Source organism: Ascaphus truei, chromosome 7 (assembly GCF_040206685.1).
Source record: "Ascaphus truei isolate aAscTru1 chromosome 7, aAscTru1.hap1, whole genome shotgun sequence".
In the NCBI taxonomy this organism is placed as follows: domain Eukaryota; kingdom Metazoa; phylum Chordata; class Amphibia; order Anura; family Ascaphidae; genus Ascaphus; species Ascaphus truei.
The window spans coordinates 34564475-34584107 of NC_134489.1; the positions used below are offsets into that span (position 1 = coordinate 34564475).

The window sequence follows — 19633 nt, forward strand, 5'->3', positions numbered from 1 at the left end:
TGGTTGCCTTGCCTGAAAGGCCAGTTACTGTATGCATTACACAGCACATGGAAGTGAGATTAACCTTAATAGATACTCAATAGCAGGATTTAATATTTGCATCTGATCTCAGACGCGCTATTAGAGAGGTTTGGGGTTCTGTAGAATTTCACAATATAATTATGGGGGTCCTTAACAAAGCACCGCCTTAGACAGAACCAACCTGGTAGGTATCACACATGTATATTAAATTGTCAGACATTCAGGTATTTATGTACCAATGTCATCTGACTGCAAAACTAAGGGGGGGAAACGGCCCCAGAATTATCAAGCAAAAACATTCCAGTGGAGTTTCTTATTTGATATACTGTATGTATTTATTATTTTTGCACCCGTTTTGCTCTGATTTTGCAGTCGGAAGACTCTGCCAAATGGCCCCTTCGGTTTAACGCCCACGATCTTTAGGTTTGACGATTATAGGGCTTATTTAGAAAGAAAATACAAAACCAGCAACAGATGGATGGAAGTAGAAATCCCACTGGTTCCAATGAAAATGTTGTTCTCTGATAAATATGCTTGTTTTTGCCCCGGGAGACCTTGATAAACAGACCTCTCTGGCTATAGGACTTGTGGATTTTACCCCATCCCATCCCTCAATATCTGAAACAAGGCATTTAATGTGCAGTTTATCAGTACTATATATAGATGTCAGGATTAAAATTACTGAGATTCAGGGAACAATGGTACTACTAATAATAATTGTTTGTTCTTTTATAGCAGCGCTATACAGAGACATTTTGCAGACACCGTCCCTGCCCCGTAGAGCTTACAATCTATGTTTTTTTGGTGCCTGAGGCACATCTGATCTCCTCTTTCCGCCCATAGAGGTGTAAGATGCTCCAAGTGTCTTCCAAACACACCATTGACCTTCTCTGACCTTTCAGTGTAAGATGTTATGTAGACACAGGAGCTGCATGTATATGTGAATCCATTTAGTGCTGGAAGATATTAGAGATATTTCATAGCATTTTAAATACTGGTGTCGTCTGCTTCCGAGAAAACAAGGCAATGGATTTTGTAAGCAGAGAATAAATAACAAGTTACACATCAGTAGGAAAGTCTGAAGTTATCAGAGACAATAATGTCAAATAGTTTCAGGGCAGAATTGATGTAACAAATACAAATAAAAGGGATTTATTCAATGTCCTGCATGGTTGGACATATATAAAGAATAACACAAGCCTGCCATCTAGTGGCCAAAAAAGAAATTACAAAACACAAAACACACTTAGGGGCCGATGCAGTAACTTGCGAGAAGGCTGAATTTGGCTGTTTTATTGCGAGATTGGCATGTAGTATGCAGTTGATGGCGGTATGTGTGCGAGTTACCTGAAAAACGGCATATGCAATTGTTGCCGGAAATCAAGCGCTGGCGGGGTGGCGAGAATGGCTATTTCGCCATATTAAGCAGCACGCAGAATGCAGTAGATGCCGAGTAAGATCTCGGGGGTGCGCGGGAGAAACTCCTTGCGAGAAAAGCGCCAAAAAGCTGCGGCACCAACATGCAGGCGAGAGCCGAAAATTTCAGCTGCTAGTGACATTGTTGTGTCATTGTACTGTTGCTGCTGGCAGCGCAGCTTCAATTGTATTACATGTCATTCAGAACCTGTTACATGTGTTGTTTATAATAAAATACATTATTAATGTTAGCCAAAGGTGTCTGTCTTGTGAATGACAAGAAGCAGGTATGTTCCTAAAACTATCTATTGAGGGACAGCGCTGTGAAAGCCTTGCTAATGTCACTAGCAGCAAGAAACACACTGCTGTGAGTAACAGAATGTAAGGTCAAACTATCATGAGGTGATTTTTTCATGTTCAAAAGTTGCCGCCAAATTCTTCTTCAATACAGATACATGACGTCATTCACCTCTTGCTGCATGCACCGGTTACAGTACACACAGCAACTCACTGAAATGTAAGCTTTGCAACAGAGTCCAACACACAGACACAAATGTACATGAAATGTCACAAGACACATGCACACATGTATCACCTCTTCACGTGTCAAAGAACAGAAGACACAACTGTAGCACTGCACCAGGTATGTTTCCAAAAGTATCTAATTAGGGACAGCAGTAAAAGGTTTGCTAATGTCAGTAACAGCAAGACCGTCACTACCGTGAGTAACTGAAAGCTTTAAGCAAGAAGGAGTTTTTTTTTATTTATGTGCAGAGGTTGACGCCACATTCAAGTGAAATAAGGATACATGCCGTCATCCGCCACTGACTGCAGTAACTCGCAACATGTGCAACTCACCATTGTATCTCACAATCGCTATTTACTGCATTTAGCGGCAAATTCCCGCCAAACACAGGAGATTTAAGCGCGCTGCCGACACACACATATCGCAAGTTACTGCATCGGCCCCTTAATGTTAAATATAGTTCAAGCATTGTATGTCTTTATTTATTTTATGTCTTTATTTATGTAAAGACATAATGTACATAGCGCTTCACAGTAGTAATACATATCAAATAAATAACAAATAATATAAATAATAGATCATGGGAATAAGTGCTTCAGACATACTGTAAAAGTAACATTAAGGAAGCATTACAATGGTACTAGCCACTGACGTAATAGAAGTAACACTGTGTGAATACACCCCCCTCATGGTTAATTTTGGGATCCAATGTTATTTTTAACACAGCAACATGTGCCTCAGCAGACCACTAGGCAGATCACATGATTCCCGGGTGAAGTGCATGCTGGGAGTTGTGGTTCTACCCATTACATTTCACTGGGACCGTCCATTGGAAGCAGGGTGAGAGGGAACTACATTTCCCAGCAAGTGGGGATTAGTTCCGGCTGAAGTGGGGGACAAGGACAGAGAGGTAAGGTGTGTGTGTGTGTGTGTGTGTGTGTGTGTGTGTGTGTGTGTGTGTGTGTGTGTGTGTGTGTGTGTGTGTGTGTGTGTGTGTGTGTGTGTGTGTGTGTGTGTGTGTGTGTGTGTGTGTGTTCCCCAGTCCATTAAGGGCCACCAACAGGTCAGGTTTTCAGAATACCCCTGCTTCAGCACAGGTGGCCCAGTCCAAGATTGAGCCACCTGTGCTGAAGCAGGGATATCCTGTAAACCTGACCTGTTGGTGGCCCTTGAGGACTGGACTTGCCTGCCCCTGCTGTACTTAATGAAGTCCTCCATGTTTCTGTTAGCATGCTGTCTAATTAAATTAATAGCAGTAGTAACAATAATGGGGGGAATAACTTACTATACTTACCACTGTCACTATTATCACTATGTTTCTAGTGCATGTATATCTTTATATAGCGCCATCCATGTACACAGAGCTTTATAGCAGTAACACACGTGACATAATGATATAACACATAGTGGGAATAAGCGTTTCAGACAGAGAAGTAACATTAGGAAAAGGTAGTCCCTGTCCCGAAGAGCTTACAATCTAAGTGGTACGTAGGGAGATCTTACAGAGGCAGTAGGAGGGTGCTCTGGTAAGTTTGTCTGCAGGGGGACAAGGTCAGTGCATCCGAGATGTGTAGTATCAGCCAGCGGAGCTACCTACAGGCATACCCCGCATTAACGTTCGCAATGGGACCGGAGCATGTATGTAAAGCGAAAATGTACTTAAAGTGAAGCACTACCTTTTCCCACTTATCGATGCATGTACTGTACTGCAATCGTCATATACGTGCATAACTGATGTAAATAACGCAATTGTAACAGGCTCTATAGTCTCCCCGCTTGCGCACAGCTTTGGTACAGGTAGGGAGCCGGTATTGCTGTTCAGGACGTGCTGACAGGCGCATGCGCGAGCTGCTGTTTGCCTATTCGGAGATATGTCCTTACTCGCGAGTGTACTTAAAGTGAGTGTCCTTAAACCGGGGTATGCCTGTACTTTCTAATATTTAAATTGTAACCATTTTCATACAGCCATATTCTGTTGTGCTTTCACTCTTACCCATCAATTATTCAGCCGAAAGTTTTGTTTTTATTACACCAAAAGCCCAAAGCTCCCTCATTTGCATCCTTTAACATGAAATTATTTAATATAAGTTTGTAATGCTTTAATTTAAGTGGCCAGCACGGTGCATCGACACTGTGAATGAATGGGTGCTCAAAGCTTCCTTGAGATAGAGAAGACGGCTTCACTGTATATTGAATTTGACCCTCCAGGTTTCTTCAGGGGGAGTAGTTGAATTCATATAGTGTGACATTTCAAAGTAGGAGCTGGGTCAGTGGCGGGCACCGTGATATACGTCCGAGGGCCACATACTGTACGCCCACCTTGCTCTGCACTGGGGAGAGGGGGAGAGCACGTTGCTGGCGTGGGCAGCAGTTGCTGAAGCATGCAGAAGCTGGGCCTCTTAATGGTGTGGATGGTAAACATCTGGCAGGTCAGAGATTCCATCTCCGGACAGGAAGTAAGACTCTCTTCATCATCATCGCCTCAGAGAGGACTAAAGCAGCAATCTGCCCTGAAATTAGGTATCATGTTTTTCCCCTTCCCTCAACCACCGGGGGTGTCACACGGAGCTGATCTATAGTTCCCCCTCAACTGGGGACCTCTGGTTACCAAGATATTTGTAGTTTTATCTAGCGGGTGTGTTAAAAACACAAAACAAGTAGGGTGGACTGCTGCTTTAGGCACTTAGGCCAGACCCGCCAAGCTCCGGTATTGACGTAATGAGGAATTAATTTACGTTAACGCCTCGTTAACGGCTAACAGGTATCTTCAAAGCTCACTAACCGTGTTAAATAGTGTTTTCAGCCATAACAAGGCCTTGCGTTAGTGCTAATGATATGCTTAAGAGACGTTCCCACCAACAGTGTATTATCCCCAGAGCTTCCTTATAGTTACCGCTAGGATTTACCGACGCGTTAGGTCAGAGCTAAACTTGACGTTACTCTCATCCAGACCCTCATATAGGTCTGTTACAGGGTCTGGATACGTGTAAGACCATAGCTAGGTCTGATTAAACTATCGTATTTGTTATTTGCGGATCTCTTATCCTCTACTGTCTTCTCTAACTTGAATTAAACACCTATTTAGTGTCTGGATGGGAGTAACGCTGAATTTGGGTGACACAGGTTTATACCATGTTATTGGAAGCTAACTCAGTCTGAGGAACTGGGTCAACGGTTCCTTGAGAGGCTATAATAAAGACAACTTGCAAGAAGCCTTTGAAGAGGCACTATTTACGGATAGGTGCTCTCTCTTACCTGGCCGAGATGATGGGGAGATAACCTCTTTGACACCAATTAATCTTCACAAATCATCGACCAAGTGTAAGGAATTCGCTCCTGAGTTTGGCTGGAACTCATTCCTTACAGAGCTGTGGAGTTCCAGACCAACCCTCCCTGCCCCTGCAAGCACTGCAGTCTGCATGCCTCCTGTGCAGCTCTGTCCCTATTCGCTGGCTGTGCTATATAGTCGGTCCTTTCCCCCCAAGAGGTTGCTGAGCATAATCCTTGGTGTTACTGTGCTTGCCACAACTCCTCTGCTTGGCCGTCTTGGCCTTCCTGTGCTGAATCCCTATGCCTAATCTTTCTGTGTCCTGGAGCCTCTAGCTTCTCTGCCTGGCCCATCTGGATCTTCCTGTGCTGAAGCTTCCTGTGTCCTGGGATCTCCTCCGTCCGGAGACCGCTCCTTTGCTGAAGCACCTACGCTGAAGTTCTTCCTGATGCCGACCCCGCTCTGTGACCTCAACCTATGCTCCTATGCCGCATGCCCTGTTCCCGGCCTGGATATCGTTAACCCTGACTTCTCCAATCCTGACCCGGCTACTTTTGACCACGAAATCCGCACTCCGGACCCAGCTTCATGGTCTAAGGTCGGTGTTTTCACATCCCCACCTCAGTCCCGCGGTCCGGTCCCAGTTTGTGGTGAGCACGATCGTGACACCAAGAAAGGCAAATGGAAGAAACGGTGTTATGGCAGCTCTGGAGCGATTCGGTATCCCCCCAATGTTTATTTCTCAATTAAATAGGTGTAGTAACCATATAAAATCTATTATTCATAAACATTGGGGGATTCTTCATACGGACCCGGTCTTACGTAAATATGTGGAACCTGGCCCTCGATTCGTTTTCAGAAGGGCAAAAACCATTGCCAGCTATATTTCACCGAGTGAAATCTCCACCCCTATTATCAAAACTTCACCTTTTTTGATGAAAGGCTCATTTCAGTGTGGTGCATGTAAACACATGAAACCTTCCACGGCCTTTTTCTCCAGCTTTCCACAAAAAAAAGATTTAGGATGAACAATTTAATGAATTCTAATGCACAATTTGTTATCTATCTCTTGACTTGTGGGTGTGGAAAGAGGTACGTGGGGAGGACTACGGGAGCGGTAAAGAATAGAACGTTAGAACACCTAAGGGTAATCAGGATTAGGGACCTAACACACCCGGTATCCAAACATTTTACCGAGTGTAAATTTTGTGGGGGAAATAATTTTTCCTTTCTAGGGATCAAAAAAGTCATTAAGAAAGAAAGAGGGGGAGATTCTGTTAATCTACTGGACCATAGGGAGGCGCTTTTGGATTTTTACTTTAAGAACTCGCTTCCCCGGTGGGATGAATTTAGAATGGAACATTGGCCATTTTCTTAAATAATCCCCCCTTCCCCCTTTTTATTATACAACCAAATGTTCATAATAGTTATTATTCATTTTTATATACTCATAGTTCAATTATAGGACCCTTCACAATTGTGTCTAGCTTTTTTTGTCACAAGTATGTGTTATTTTTTATCACACTTGTGTATTTGAGGTAAATTATTGATATTATCTGGTCATTTTTTTTGCTGATACTTTTAGCATTTTTGACTACATTTTGAGTCATTTGCAGTGATCTTGTCGTTTTCTCTCAATTATTGACATTGATATTGATTTTGTCAATTAATTTAGTTGTTGTCTTCGCGTCATTATTCTATTGGTTTGAATATATTTATTTATTGACTTTTTTTTTTTATTCAATGAATCATTTATATACAATATAGCATTGTTCTAAATGTAGGACTTTTACGGATTTATTGCATTTATAATAAGCACATATCCTTTCCCCCCCCCCCACCCCCTCTCTTTCTTCTTCTTCTTCTTCTTCTTCTTCTTCTTCTTCTTCTTCTTCTTCTTCTTCTTCTTCTTCTTTTTTTCACCTTAGACTGAGCGGCCTCTCACTCACCCAGGAAACTGGCGGAGGAGATTTTAATAGCGATGAGATGAGTAGGAGAGGAGTGTAGTATGCACAGAGAGGAGCAGGGAGTGCAAAGAGAGGGGGGAGAAAAGAGGAGTAGGGCATGATGATGTGGGGAAGGATAGATGGCAAGGAGGGGAGAGGACAAAGAGAGAGCAGTGTGTACATGGGGGAGGAAAGACAGCAAGGTGAGTAATAGGAGGAAACAGAGACAGAAAAAAAGAAGGTGTATAATAAGCGCTAAATAATTATAAGTGATATACCTTTAAAAATATGCCCCTCAATGGTAGGCTAGGCTGCCTGGTGACAATACTGATAGTACAAATCAGAATATAGGATACAAGCAAAAAGAGAAACCGGCGCCTTACAAGTCCAATCTTGTGAATTGGAAGACCAATATGTGAAGAAAAGTGTCCCAATAATATAGACCCTTCTGATCCTTGAGTGCCAGATGGTCTAATGCGGCTTCCGCCGTGGGTTTCGTGATATGTGGAAAAAACACAAACAAAATTATAGTGCAATATGCCAACAAATGTTGCCCTTAGACTGACACACATACAGATACAAACAAATCACTTATACAACAAATAAGACAAACAATACAAGACAAGACACTACCCAACAAATATGACAAACAATAGCAAGGCTGAAATTAATAAAAGCTAATTTAATAAGAGATAAAACAACATAAAATAGTGAATATGCGGATGACTGAGAGACCGCCGGTCCGGAGGGTCTAAAACTAGGACCCTACTCCCAGAAATGCAGAAGTAAGCAGGCAGTGGAAGCCGGTCATGGAACGGTAAATGCTCTCCCTCCGGTCACACAGTGGAGCGCTTCTTGAATACACTTCTATGGTTCCCCGCGTCTCTGGGGCGGATGCTCCGTCACTGGGGGGCGCCCTGGCAAAGTTCATTTGACGGAGTGACGAGAGCAGCGTGGCAGACACGAGTCGGAGACGGAAGGAGCATTCAACCGCAAGGTCCGCCCCCCAGTGACGGAGCATCCGCCCCAGAGACGCGGGGAACCATAGAAGTGTATTCAAGAAGCGCTCCACTGTGTGACCGGAGGGAGAGCATTTACCGTTCCATGACCGACTTCCACTGCCTGCTTACTTCTGCATTTCTGGGAGTAGGGTCCTGGCTTTAGACCCTCCGGACCGGCGGTCTCTCAGTCATCCGCATATTCACTATTTTATGTTGTTTTATCTCTTATTAAATTAGCTTTTATTAATTTCAGCCTTACTATTGTTTGTCATATTTGTTGGGTAGTGTCTTGTCTTATATTGTTTGTCTTATTTGTTGTATAAGTGATTTGTTTGTATCTGTATGTGTGTCAGTCTAAGGACAACATTTGTTGGCATATTGCACTATACTGTAATTTTGTTTGTGTTTTTTCCACATATCACGAAACCCACGGCGGAAGCCGCATTAGACCATCTGGCACTCATGGATCAGAAGGGTCTATATTATTGGGACACTTTTTCTTCACATATTGGACTTCCAATTCACAAGATTGGACTTGTAAGGCGCCGGTTTCTCTGTTTGTTTGTAGGAGGAAACAGAGACAACAAGGAGAGGAGTAGACAGGTGAGTAGTAGAGTAGGAAGTGTAGAGTGCAGAGAGAGGAGCAGAGACAGTAAGGCGGGGAGAGGAGATGGACAGAAAGGAGGAGAGAGGAGACGGACAGCAAGGAGAGGAGACAAATGAGAAGCAGGAGAGCAGGGAGTGTTGTGTGCGCAGAGAGGAGCAGACGCACTAAGGCAGAGGGGGGAGGAGAGAGTACGAAGAGGAGCAGGGGCATGGTGGAGGAGAGAGTAATATGGGGAACTGGGGACAAGAGACAGCAAGGCATTAAAAGGAGGGGTGAAAACAAGGAGTAATGTTTCATTAATAACCTTTCAGATCCCCTATATCAGTGTATGTTATGTCGGGTACGGCTAGTATTTGATAAAAATGAGACATTTGAGATCTTCCCTCAACATTGCACCTCCTAGATCTTTGCACTTAGAAGGACGGATCAGAAGAGGTTTAGTGCAAGATGTAGAATTGTGACACACTGTCTCTTATTGACCTTTGTGATCACTTTCGCCCGTATAGCTCAACTCGAGCGAAGTCAGAATAATGTAATGTTTCACGCTAACTCAGGCTCTTTTATATTTATTTTAAAAAGCCATTGTGGTCCTAAGTGAGTCTTTCAACTTTAAACCTCAGGTAGCACCTATATACAACTATTTTTTATTTATTTTTTCCCCTCCGCTTTTTATTTCTTTGTCTATGGTGTTGCACCCGGAATATCCGCCTTTAGTCTTTCTAGCACAAACCGCAGGGGCCTGCAAAATGTATGTGAACGGTGTTCCAAGGGGTGTAAAGTGGTAGATTTAAGTTAAAAAAAAAAATCAACATACTATATTCTACAGCAGAATATGTCAGTGGGAGCTGTAACAGCGCAGGGACCTCCCAGATCTCTAAGTTAGCTCAGCCCTGAGGAAGACCCCAAGAGAGGCGTCGAAACGTTGCTATTGTGTCATGTGACTAATACATCGATCTTGCTATTTGACTTTTTTGGGGGTGCTGCTGCTTCATTTTACAGGAAAATAAAAATATGGGGTAGAGGACCCCAGTCACCCAGTGCTACAGAGCTTTGTATTAACCCACAATAATAAAAAATGAGTATGTCTAACTGCTTTTGAACTGGGTCACTTGATGTGAAAATGCGTGCTTGAGGCTGTATGCATGAATCCCCTAGATGGCACAAGGTAGCAGAGATATGCAGAGTTGTAAGGGGGGAGTCTTGAAACCCCCCCCCCCTGACCTCTCCAGTCTCTCTGAACTGAATAAGCCTATATGCCTGGGGCAGCTCTCATGGGGCAGCAATAGTACTCACGTATATGTGAAACCACCGGTTCTGTGTGCTCCAAGCTGATGTGACAAGCAGACGAAGTGTACCTGTTCCGGTGAGGAGAGGCAATTCAGCGGGCACCACAATGCAGAAGAAAAAAAGTTGCTGGACTGTGCTGTATAACAAATCCTTTAATGAAGCATGGTTAAAAAGAGGGGGGACGCATACCCCTGCGCCTCTAACGCGTTTCACCCGCAAATTGGGCTTTTTCAAAGAGTACATTACCCGTGTGCAGGCCATTGATATACCGGGAGTTAACCGGATGTGACGCCATCCAGCCAATGGGCTGTGAGTATGTCGCGAGCGGCATGATGGGATGCCAAGCTCACTGCCTGACGGCGCCAACACGGAGTGAACCGGAAGTGACGTCATCCAGCCAATGAGCTTATGGCCTGCCGCAAGCTGCATGATGGGATACTGAGTCCAGGCTGGATGACAATCGCGCGGCACCCCCGGGCATCAGTGTCATGCGCAGTTGGGACTGGAGGGTTAAAAACAAAGTTGAAAGGAACATTTAAGCAATCTACGTGTCAAATATGGTATAACAATACAATACATAATATTAATAAAGTACAAAAGATTTGAAAACATACATTTCATGGAATATATGTGTATATTGTTGTAGAAAGCAAAATAATAAGGTAATATTGATTAAAAATAAAAACAAGTAATGGCAAAGGTAATGGGTATTTCCAATATCTAATTATTAATATTCCGATGGTATTAAAATATACAATTAGTACATTAGTATTATAATTAGTACAGTTTGTTGGTATCATTGTTCAATCAAATAGTGATCAATTACAATTAGAGAATTTTAAGGTTATAATGACATCAGTGCGATTCTATAACATAACTAGACTAACAAAACATTATATGATTCAGCATAATATTGATCATCAAATTCATCATTGTAAATAATAGAATGCACCAGTGTGAACATTGCAGATCTCGTTTAAGAGGTTGAAAGGTGGAGGGAGGAAAATGGGGAAAAGAGAGGGATAGGTGGAAAGAGGGAGGGGCGAAAAGGGGGCGGGGAAAGAGGGGGGGTGGAGGAAAGGGGATAGAAAATGGGAAAGAGAAAAAGAAGGAAGAGAGGAGAAGAAAGAGAAAGGGGAAGGAACATGAGGAGAGGGAAGGGAAAGGAGGAGGGGGGAGGTGGGGGGGGGGAAGGGGGAGAGGAAGGGGGGGTTTGTGGGGGGGGGGAAAGGGAAGGAAAGGAAAATGGAAAAAAGGGGGGGGGGGGGAAGATAGGGATGGAGAGCATTGAATAAGTATATTGTAATCATATATACACATATGGACTCGAGTAAGTGAGCAAAAACATGCTGATAGGTAACTCTTCATTGGTCACGAAGTCCAAGGACTAAATAAAGAATATGTTGACATATCAAGCGTATATTAAACATTAAACCTGGAAGTTGCATGGAGACAGGGGTAATTTAATGTATTTCTTCCCCCTAAACATGTTAGTAATAGTAATTGAATGAAAGAGTGTGTTAATGGGCCACATGGGCGAATTACAAAAAATGAGACACTTATTGTACAGGGTTCCCTGTGGCAAGAGGCAAACATTCTATAAAAAGTGTTTTATCTCCCAGTCCACGTTGATACCATTTGGTGTCATGGTATCCAGAACATCTCTTTTTTATTCAGTGGTTTAGAATACATTCCACTCCCAGTCCGACGTGGAGATCGTCAGAACATTCTCAATAAAAAAGAGATGTTCTGGATTTTCACACTAGATACCATGACACCAAATGGTATCAACGTGGACTGGGAGATAAAACACTTTTTATGGAATGTTTGCCTCTTGCCACAGGGAACCCTGTACAATAAGTGTCTCATTTTTTGTAATTCGCCCATGTGGCCCATTAACACACTCTTTCATTCAATTACTATTACTAACATGTTAGGGGGAAGAAATACATTAAATTACCCCTGTCTCCATGCAACTTCCAGGTTTAATGTTTAATATACGCTTGATATGTCAACATATTCTTTATTTAGTCCTTGGACTTCGTGACCAATGAAGAGTTACCTATCAGCATGTTTTTGCTCACTTACTCGAGTCCATATGTGTATATATGATTACAATATACTTATTCAATGCTCTCCATCCCTATCTTCCCCCCCCCCTTTTTTCCATTTTCCTTTCCTTCCCTTTCCCCCTCCCCCCCCCCACAAACCCCCCCTTCCTCTCCCCCTTCCCCCCCCCCCACATCCCCCCTCCTCCTTTCCCTTCCCTCTCCTCATGTTCCTTCCCCTTTCTCTTTCTTCTCCTCTCTTCCTTCTTTTTCTCTTTCCCATTTTCTATCCCCTTTCCTCCACCCCTTCCCTCCATCCCCCCTCTTTCCCCGCCCCCTTTTCGCCCCTCCCTCTTTCCACCTATCCCTCTCTTTTCCCCATTTTCCTCCCTCCACCTTTCAACCTCTTAAACGAGATCTGCAATGTTCACACTGGTGCATTCTATTATTTACAATGATGAATTTGATGATCAATATTATGCTGAATCATATAATGTTTTGTTAGTCTAGTTATGTTATAGAATCGCACTGATGTCATTATAACCTTAAAATTCTCTAATTGTAATTGATCACTATTTGATTGAACAATGATACCAACAAACTGTACTAATTATAATACTAATGTACTAATTGTATATTTTAATACCATCGGAATATTAATAATTAGATATTGGAAATACCCATTACCTTTGCCATTACTTGTTTTTATTTTTAATCAATATTACCTTATTATTTTGCTTTCTACAACAATATACACATATATTCCATGAAATGTATGTTTTCAAATATTTTGTACTTTATTAATATTATGTATTGTATTGTTATACCATATTTGACACGTAGATTGCTTAAATGTTCCTTTCAACTTTGTTTTTAACCCTCCAGTCCCAACTGCGCATGACACTGATGCCCGGGGGTGCCGCGCGATTGTCATCCAGCCTGGACTCAGTATCCCATCATGCAGCTTGCGGCAGGCCATAAGCTCATTGGCTGGATGACGTCACTTCCGGTTCACTCCGTGTTGGCGCCGTCAGGCAGTGAGCTTGGCATCCCATCATGCCGCTCGCGACATACTCACAGCCCATTGGCTGGATGGCGTCACATCCGGTTAACTCCCGGTATATCAATGGCCTGCACACGGGTAATGTACTCTTTGAAAAAGCCCAATTTGCGGGTGAAACGCGTTAGAGGCGCAGGGGTATGCGTCCCCCCTCTTTTTAACCATGCTTCATTAAAGGATTTGTTATACAGCACAGTCCAGCTTCAGCAACTTTTTTTCTTCTGCATTGTGGTGCCCGCTGAATTGCCTCTCCTCACCGGAACAGGTACACTTCGTCTGCTTCATTTTACTATCACAATATAAATGTGGCACAGCGGGAGAGGGGACTGCATTTTCCTGAGAAAAGATGTTGCAAGAAACTGACATTTCAGGTGCAACATATTCAGTGAATTGACCAGGAATATGTATTTACTCAAAGTGTAACATTCTTCCCCCATCTTTCTCTCTGTTTCAGCTCCAGCTCTTTTTCCCCGTTCCGATGCTGTCTTTGCGCCTGCTGCAAACTAGTAGAAGGATTCCTTGGACATTAGTCAAATTGCAGTGTTCTTCTAAATCACAACCTAACATGGCGAAGCCGGTGGAACTGTCCATCAGATCCAAGTTGACTCAGAACCTGGCGCCGGTCCACCTGGAGGTGCATAATGAGAGTTCTATGCACGCAGTGCCAAAGGGATCCGAAACCCACTTTAAAGTGGTGGTGATTTCCGAGACGTTTGACGGCAAGTCCCTGATCCAGAGACACAGACTTGTAAATGAGGTGTTGAAGGCGGAATTGGATGGGCCTGTACACGCGTTGTCTATCCAAGCGAAGACCCCACAACAATGGGAGGAGAATCCCAGTATCAGCCCAAGCCCTGCCTGCATGGGGGGATCCAAACATGACCCAGCAATGAGCAAGAAACTCAACAGTCAAGTGTAATGATGAAGAATATAGAAGTGGGCGTCTAATGCACATGTATCCTGTGTGAGCCACCCTTTAAACCCCAGCATGTGATCTAGAAACATGTATGTGTATCACTGTCTGTCCCCCAGGTTATTGATGTCTTTGGAATTAAAGCGTTCGATGCACAATGTCTGTTTCTGTTGATTAGGAAGTGGTTGGATGATACAATAATGCCACTTAAATCCTTTCAGTGTTGATTTTTGTATATAATCTATTCTATAATTCAGAAAGTTTGTCTGGCTATAGAAATCCACACGCTTAATCCTAGAGCCACCAAACTTGGAAGGGTTACTTTATGTATCAAAATAAGGCGACTGCCATGGTTTAAATCCTCCCGAAGACCCCAAAGGGGGAAGGAGGGTGCATTCTATGAGTTATTCCAGCCACTGTAAGTCAGCCAGTGGGTGTTGTACCTGGTAGGCTATATATCTGGCACGTGATATCATAAGGAGATTCAGATAGCTATACATTTTACACAGAAAACAGACAAAGAAAGAGGAAGTCAGTTGGAGCGTCAGGAGAAAGTAAGAATGCCGGAGAAGGGGCGAGAGGCGGAAAGAATTGGGAACATCATAAGGTATTAAAGGACAGGGATGGGAGGGAGAGAGAGATGGGGGGAGGGATGAAATTGGTTTCTTAAACTTCTGGTACTTTCAGGTGTGTGTGTGTGTGTGTGTGTGTGTGTGTGTGTGTGTGTGTGTGTGTGTGTGTGTGTGTGTGTGTGTGTGTGTGTGTGTGTGTGTGTGTGTGTGTGTGTTCAGTTCCGGAAGAGATCAGTGTATCTCGAAAGCTCGCACAAATAAAAGCATTTCGTTAGCCACAGAACGATATCGTCTATTCATTTTTGATTATTAAGCTCGGCTAACACGGTACAGAGATATATATTTATTTTTTTTTGTGTATGTTGAGTGAACTGTTTTCCTGTTATTTTGGGATATATTCTGGTTCATTGTGTGGGTTTTTACTGTTTGTGCTAGCACTATAGATTGCATGTATTAGGTGATCTTGCACACATGCTCTGCTGTATTCACAGAACTATCCATAGACTGCCCAGTCTTATTGTGTGGAGGGTTTATTGTTAACCCTTTGCACTTATTTATATCAGTATTTGAGGCTGTTATGCCTACATGTTTTCAGCTCAAACATGTTATCAATTAATGAGGGTTTTCCCTCCTAAGGCTGCGAACCCGCTGTGGCCGGCGGGGCGCGCGGCCGCGAACCACCAGACCCTTGCCCGAGTGGTCCCTGCCCCCGCTGCCTCCTTCCGACAGGGCTGGCTACGTACTGTGACGCGTCAGCCGGCCGATGCTGCAAGAATCTTGTGAATTTCGGCGTTGACGCGTCACATGGTACGAGAGTCAGCCAATGGGGAGGAGGGGAGGGAAGGAGCTAGATGGGAGGCGCCTTGGGCGGGGAGCAGGGAAGGAGCTGTGTGTTATTAAAGTGTGTGTATGTGTGTATGTGTGTGGGGGGGTGGGCGGCACCACGATCAGAGCCCGCCCCCCTCCGGCTCCCTACAGACCACATATCGCGGTCTGTGTCTGTCAGCGCCCCGCCTGTCTGCAGTGCGGGCGCGCTGACTGAGGGAGCGGGGCCTTAGCCTAATACTCTTTAGAGGTTTAGGCATCAGGGTTTTAACCAATATGTTTATGGATGTGACGCTTTCAATAAAATTTATGTTTATACTATATTAGAGTAAACTTAAGTGCTATATGGGACACTTTTTTCTCTCCTTTGTTTTCACATAATTTTGTCCCAAGCACTGTTGGTGGCTGTTATATATGAGCTTACTCACTAACTATAGTAATCTTACCCATTCAATCTGTAGCAGGCATTTTTCTTTTATATATATATATTATTTATAGCAACTGTAAATATTACTGTATGTTCATTTGCATGTCTTAGGCCGAGTCCACGGTCCCTGCTGGCGTGCTGAGGCGCGCTGAGGCGCAGGGAAAACGGGTGCTTTCCCTGGCCTTGCGGTTGCTTACCGCAAGCGCTCTCAGCAGCCGTCAGGGGGCGGTCCGGGGGCGGTCCGGGGGCGGGCGCGTCACTGGCCGGGGGCGGGCCAGTGACGTCACGGAGCTGGTTCACCCTCATTGGGCGAACCGCTCACGTGACCGGCCTGTCTCGCCGGCAAGCGGGGGAATTTTAAATTCCCCCAAGACCTGCGCTTCCGCAAGCGCGCGGAAGCGCAGGTGAGCCCCTACTAAAGCCGCTCTAATTGCGGCTGTAGGGGCTCAGTGCTGAGCGGGAGCGCGCCTCAGCGCGCTTCCGCCAGCAAGCACGTAACATGGCCGAGGCTTTAGACAGGTCTGCAACCCTGTCTTTCACCATTATCACACAGCACTTCCACTGCAGCAAGGGATTCTGGGAAATGACATGCAAATGGCATATAAAATCTAAATATATATGTGTGTGTCTGTGTGTGTGTTTTTTTTTTTTTTTTTTTTAACTGGGAGATTCTGTGGCGTAAAAACTACTGTTTTTAGCTCTGGGGATTCCCTGATTCCCGAGTCACCTACTGGTTTCGTTGCTGGTATTACTTCCTAGACTTTTAAATGATCGTTCAACAGGAATGTGCAACTTCATCACCCCATTGATGTGACGTGGTAGCTTCCAATTAACCAGCAGGAGCAGCACTTTTTGGAAGCCATTTTGAGCAACCTAAGTGGAAGGTAAACACCAGCAACTAAAGCAGTAAGCATCTTGGGAACTAAAAATATCATGGGTCAGCACCGGATTGAAATATTGGGGGGGAAAAAAATACCATTACGCTCCCAAAAAAAGGTTGTTAGGATTTCTGCTTTAAGGCCTAGGTCTCAATGAGTATCGTCTCCTCTATTATTCTTGATTTGAATTTAACATCTCCATCAACTGGTATATGTATTTAATTCAGTGGTTTTCAACTTTTTTTTTTTGGTTAAGGAACCCTATAATTATATTGTGAAATTCTGCGGAACCCCAACCCTCTCTAATAGATGCATTGTAAGGAACCCCAATCCTCTCTAATAGCTCGTCTGAGATCAGATGCATTGTAAGGAACCCCAACCCTCTCTAATAGCGCGTCTGAGATCAGATGCATTGTAAGGAGCCCCAACCGTCTCTAATAGTGCGTCTGAGATCAGATGCATTGTAAGGAACCCCGACCCTCTCTATTAGCGCGTCTGAAATCAGATGCATTGTAAGGAGCCCCAACCGTCTCTAATAGTGCGTCTGAGATCAGATGCATTGTAAGGAACCCCAACCCTCTCTAATAGCGCGTCTGAGATCAGATGCATTGTAAGGAACCCCAACCCTCTCTAACAGCGCGTCTGAGATCAGATGCATTGTAAGGAACCCCAACCCTCTCTAATAGCGCGTCTGAGATCAGATGCATTGTAAGGAGCCCCAACCGTCTCTAATAGTGCGTCTGAGATCAGATGCATTGTAAGGAACCCCGACCCTCTCTAATAGCGCGTCTGAGATCAGATGCATTGTAAGGAGCCCCAACCGTCTCTAATAGTGCGTCTGAGATCAGATGCATTGTAAGGAACCCCAACCCTCTCTAATAGTGCGTCTGAGATCAAATGCATTGTAAGGAGCCCCAACCCTCTCTAATAGCGCGACTGAGATCAGATGCATTGTAAGGAACCCCGACCTTCTCTAATAGTGCGTCTGAGATCAGATGCATTGTAAGGAACCCCGACCCTCTCTAATAGCGCGTCTGAGATCAGATGCATTGTAAGAAGCCCCAACCGTCTCTAATAGTGCGTCTGAGATCAGATGTATTGTAAGGAACCCCAACCCTCTCTAATAGCGCGTATGAGATCAGATGCATTGTAAATTCTTCAGTATTTGGCACCATTTTCAAATGACCTGAAAATTGCAGAGAACCCTTTTTAGGGGATGCCCGGGGAACCCAAAGATTCCTAGGAACCTCTGTTGAAAACCACTGATTTTATTTATGCCTCGTGTACTAATGTTCTACGTGGAATACCAGCTAATACACCTTTGTGGCAAACAGCATAGTTTCATTGACGTGAAAGCCAGGCAGTTAGAAAGTATGCATCAGTGTGGGGGGTTTAATAAGGCTAGGTATTTTCACTTTGTCCGAAAGGAAATGCATGTCATTTATTGGAACACTAGGCTGTGGGTCTGAGTATATATTGCGCACAATTCCCCAGGCATTATGGGTCATATTTGCTAAGCTCTAAGGTGCCTTATCCCCCATAAATGTGAATGGGCGGTAGGGTTCCTCCCAGCTTAGCACTGTTTAGCAAATATAGCCCTTTGCAAAGCTGTCACCTACTGTATGTCCCACCCTGGAGAAAAATATTGGTGCGTTGCAGAGACAGTGACTGGTCATGCGCACAGCACTTTACACGCGTTTTACATTTATTTTATTGATATTGGTCTCGCTGGGAATGATCGTTGCACAAGGGGGGTTACTGGTTTCCAGCAAGCGAGGAATCTCGCACACACCGTTTCAGCATGACAATAAAATACCTCTCATATAGCTAATCATTTTTTTTTTCTTCTTTTATAGACAAAATGGATCATTTCAAGACAACAGTTGTGTTTGTCAAACCTCTTTCTTCTTTACAAACATCTAAAACTACATCACAGTACAGTTTGCAAACAGACAGTACTACGTATGTAAAGACCCAATTACAACAGAGAATGGATAGAGGACAAGAACAATAGTTATTAAATAGAAATTGGAGGGGCACGGAGGTGGAGAGATTCTGGTCTTCCTGCGTAGAAGCGACTTTTCTAGGTTCTCAAACAGCCACCCGAATAGATTTGTACTTGGCGTTTATGTTGCATGTGCTAAAACAATGTCTGCTGGAGCTGCTGGCTCAATAGACACTAGACCAACACACAGATACATGTTGTTTAGCTATTCACGTGAGATATACAGACAGCTTCTGGTTTATTGCCTATCACTCTGCTCTGGGCAGCCTAAGGTTTTCTAAAGCTTTGCTGATTTGGGTGAAACCTCTGCTGTGATGTGCCACTGAAATAAAAGTCCCTCTGAAACGTCAGGTGATGTCTATACAGGTAGTGCTCGTTATCCAACGTTTCACTTTACAACGAATGGCATATCCAACGCTTTACAATGCCACCCTAAGGGCCGTTTGTCGCCGCCGGAATGCGTTATCCAACGCTCACCGCCGCTGATTAACATGGGACTCGCTTTACAACGGTTTCACTGTCCAGCGCTACTCCCAGAACGGATTCCATTGGATAACCGAGGACGGCCTGTATGACGTAGTGAGAAGAAGCAGATGTGCTTCACTCGCAAACTCTGTGCATCCACTACAATGCTAATCGGTTCAGAAGGGATGCTGAAGAAGCATGGGGAAAGGCTTATTATATTTTATTGGCCAATTTTTCATGGATTTTGTATATGAGTTTTTGAGACTGAAAAAGTCTCCTCTACAAACATGGGTACACAAGTTCAAACCCACACCTGAAGCAGACTTTTAATGCCTTGAAGGCTGATATACAACAATCAGAGAGAAAAA

The 19633-nt window shown here is 43.9% G+C and overlaps 1 protein-coding gene across 1 annotated transcript; it reads left to right on the top strand.

The window, feature by feature from the left end:
- The first annotated feature begins 2814 nt into the window (after positions 1-2814).
- Positions 2815-14251, top strand: BOLA1 (bolA family member 1). The gene is made up of 3 exons (XM_075607621.1): positions 2815-2873; positions 5560-5829; positions 13635-14251. Exons 2-3 carry the CDS (start codon positions 5680-5682, stop codon positions 14097-14099), a joined length of 615 nt encoding a protein of 204 aa, XP_075463736.1. The 5' UTR covers positions 2815-2873; positions 5560-5679; the 3' UTR covers positions 14100-14251.
- The last annotated feature ends 5382 nt before the right edge of the window (positions 14252-19633 follow it).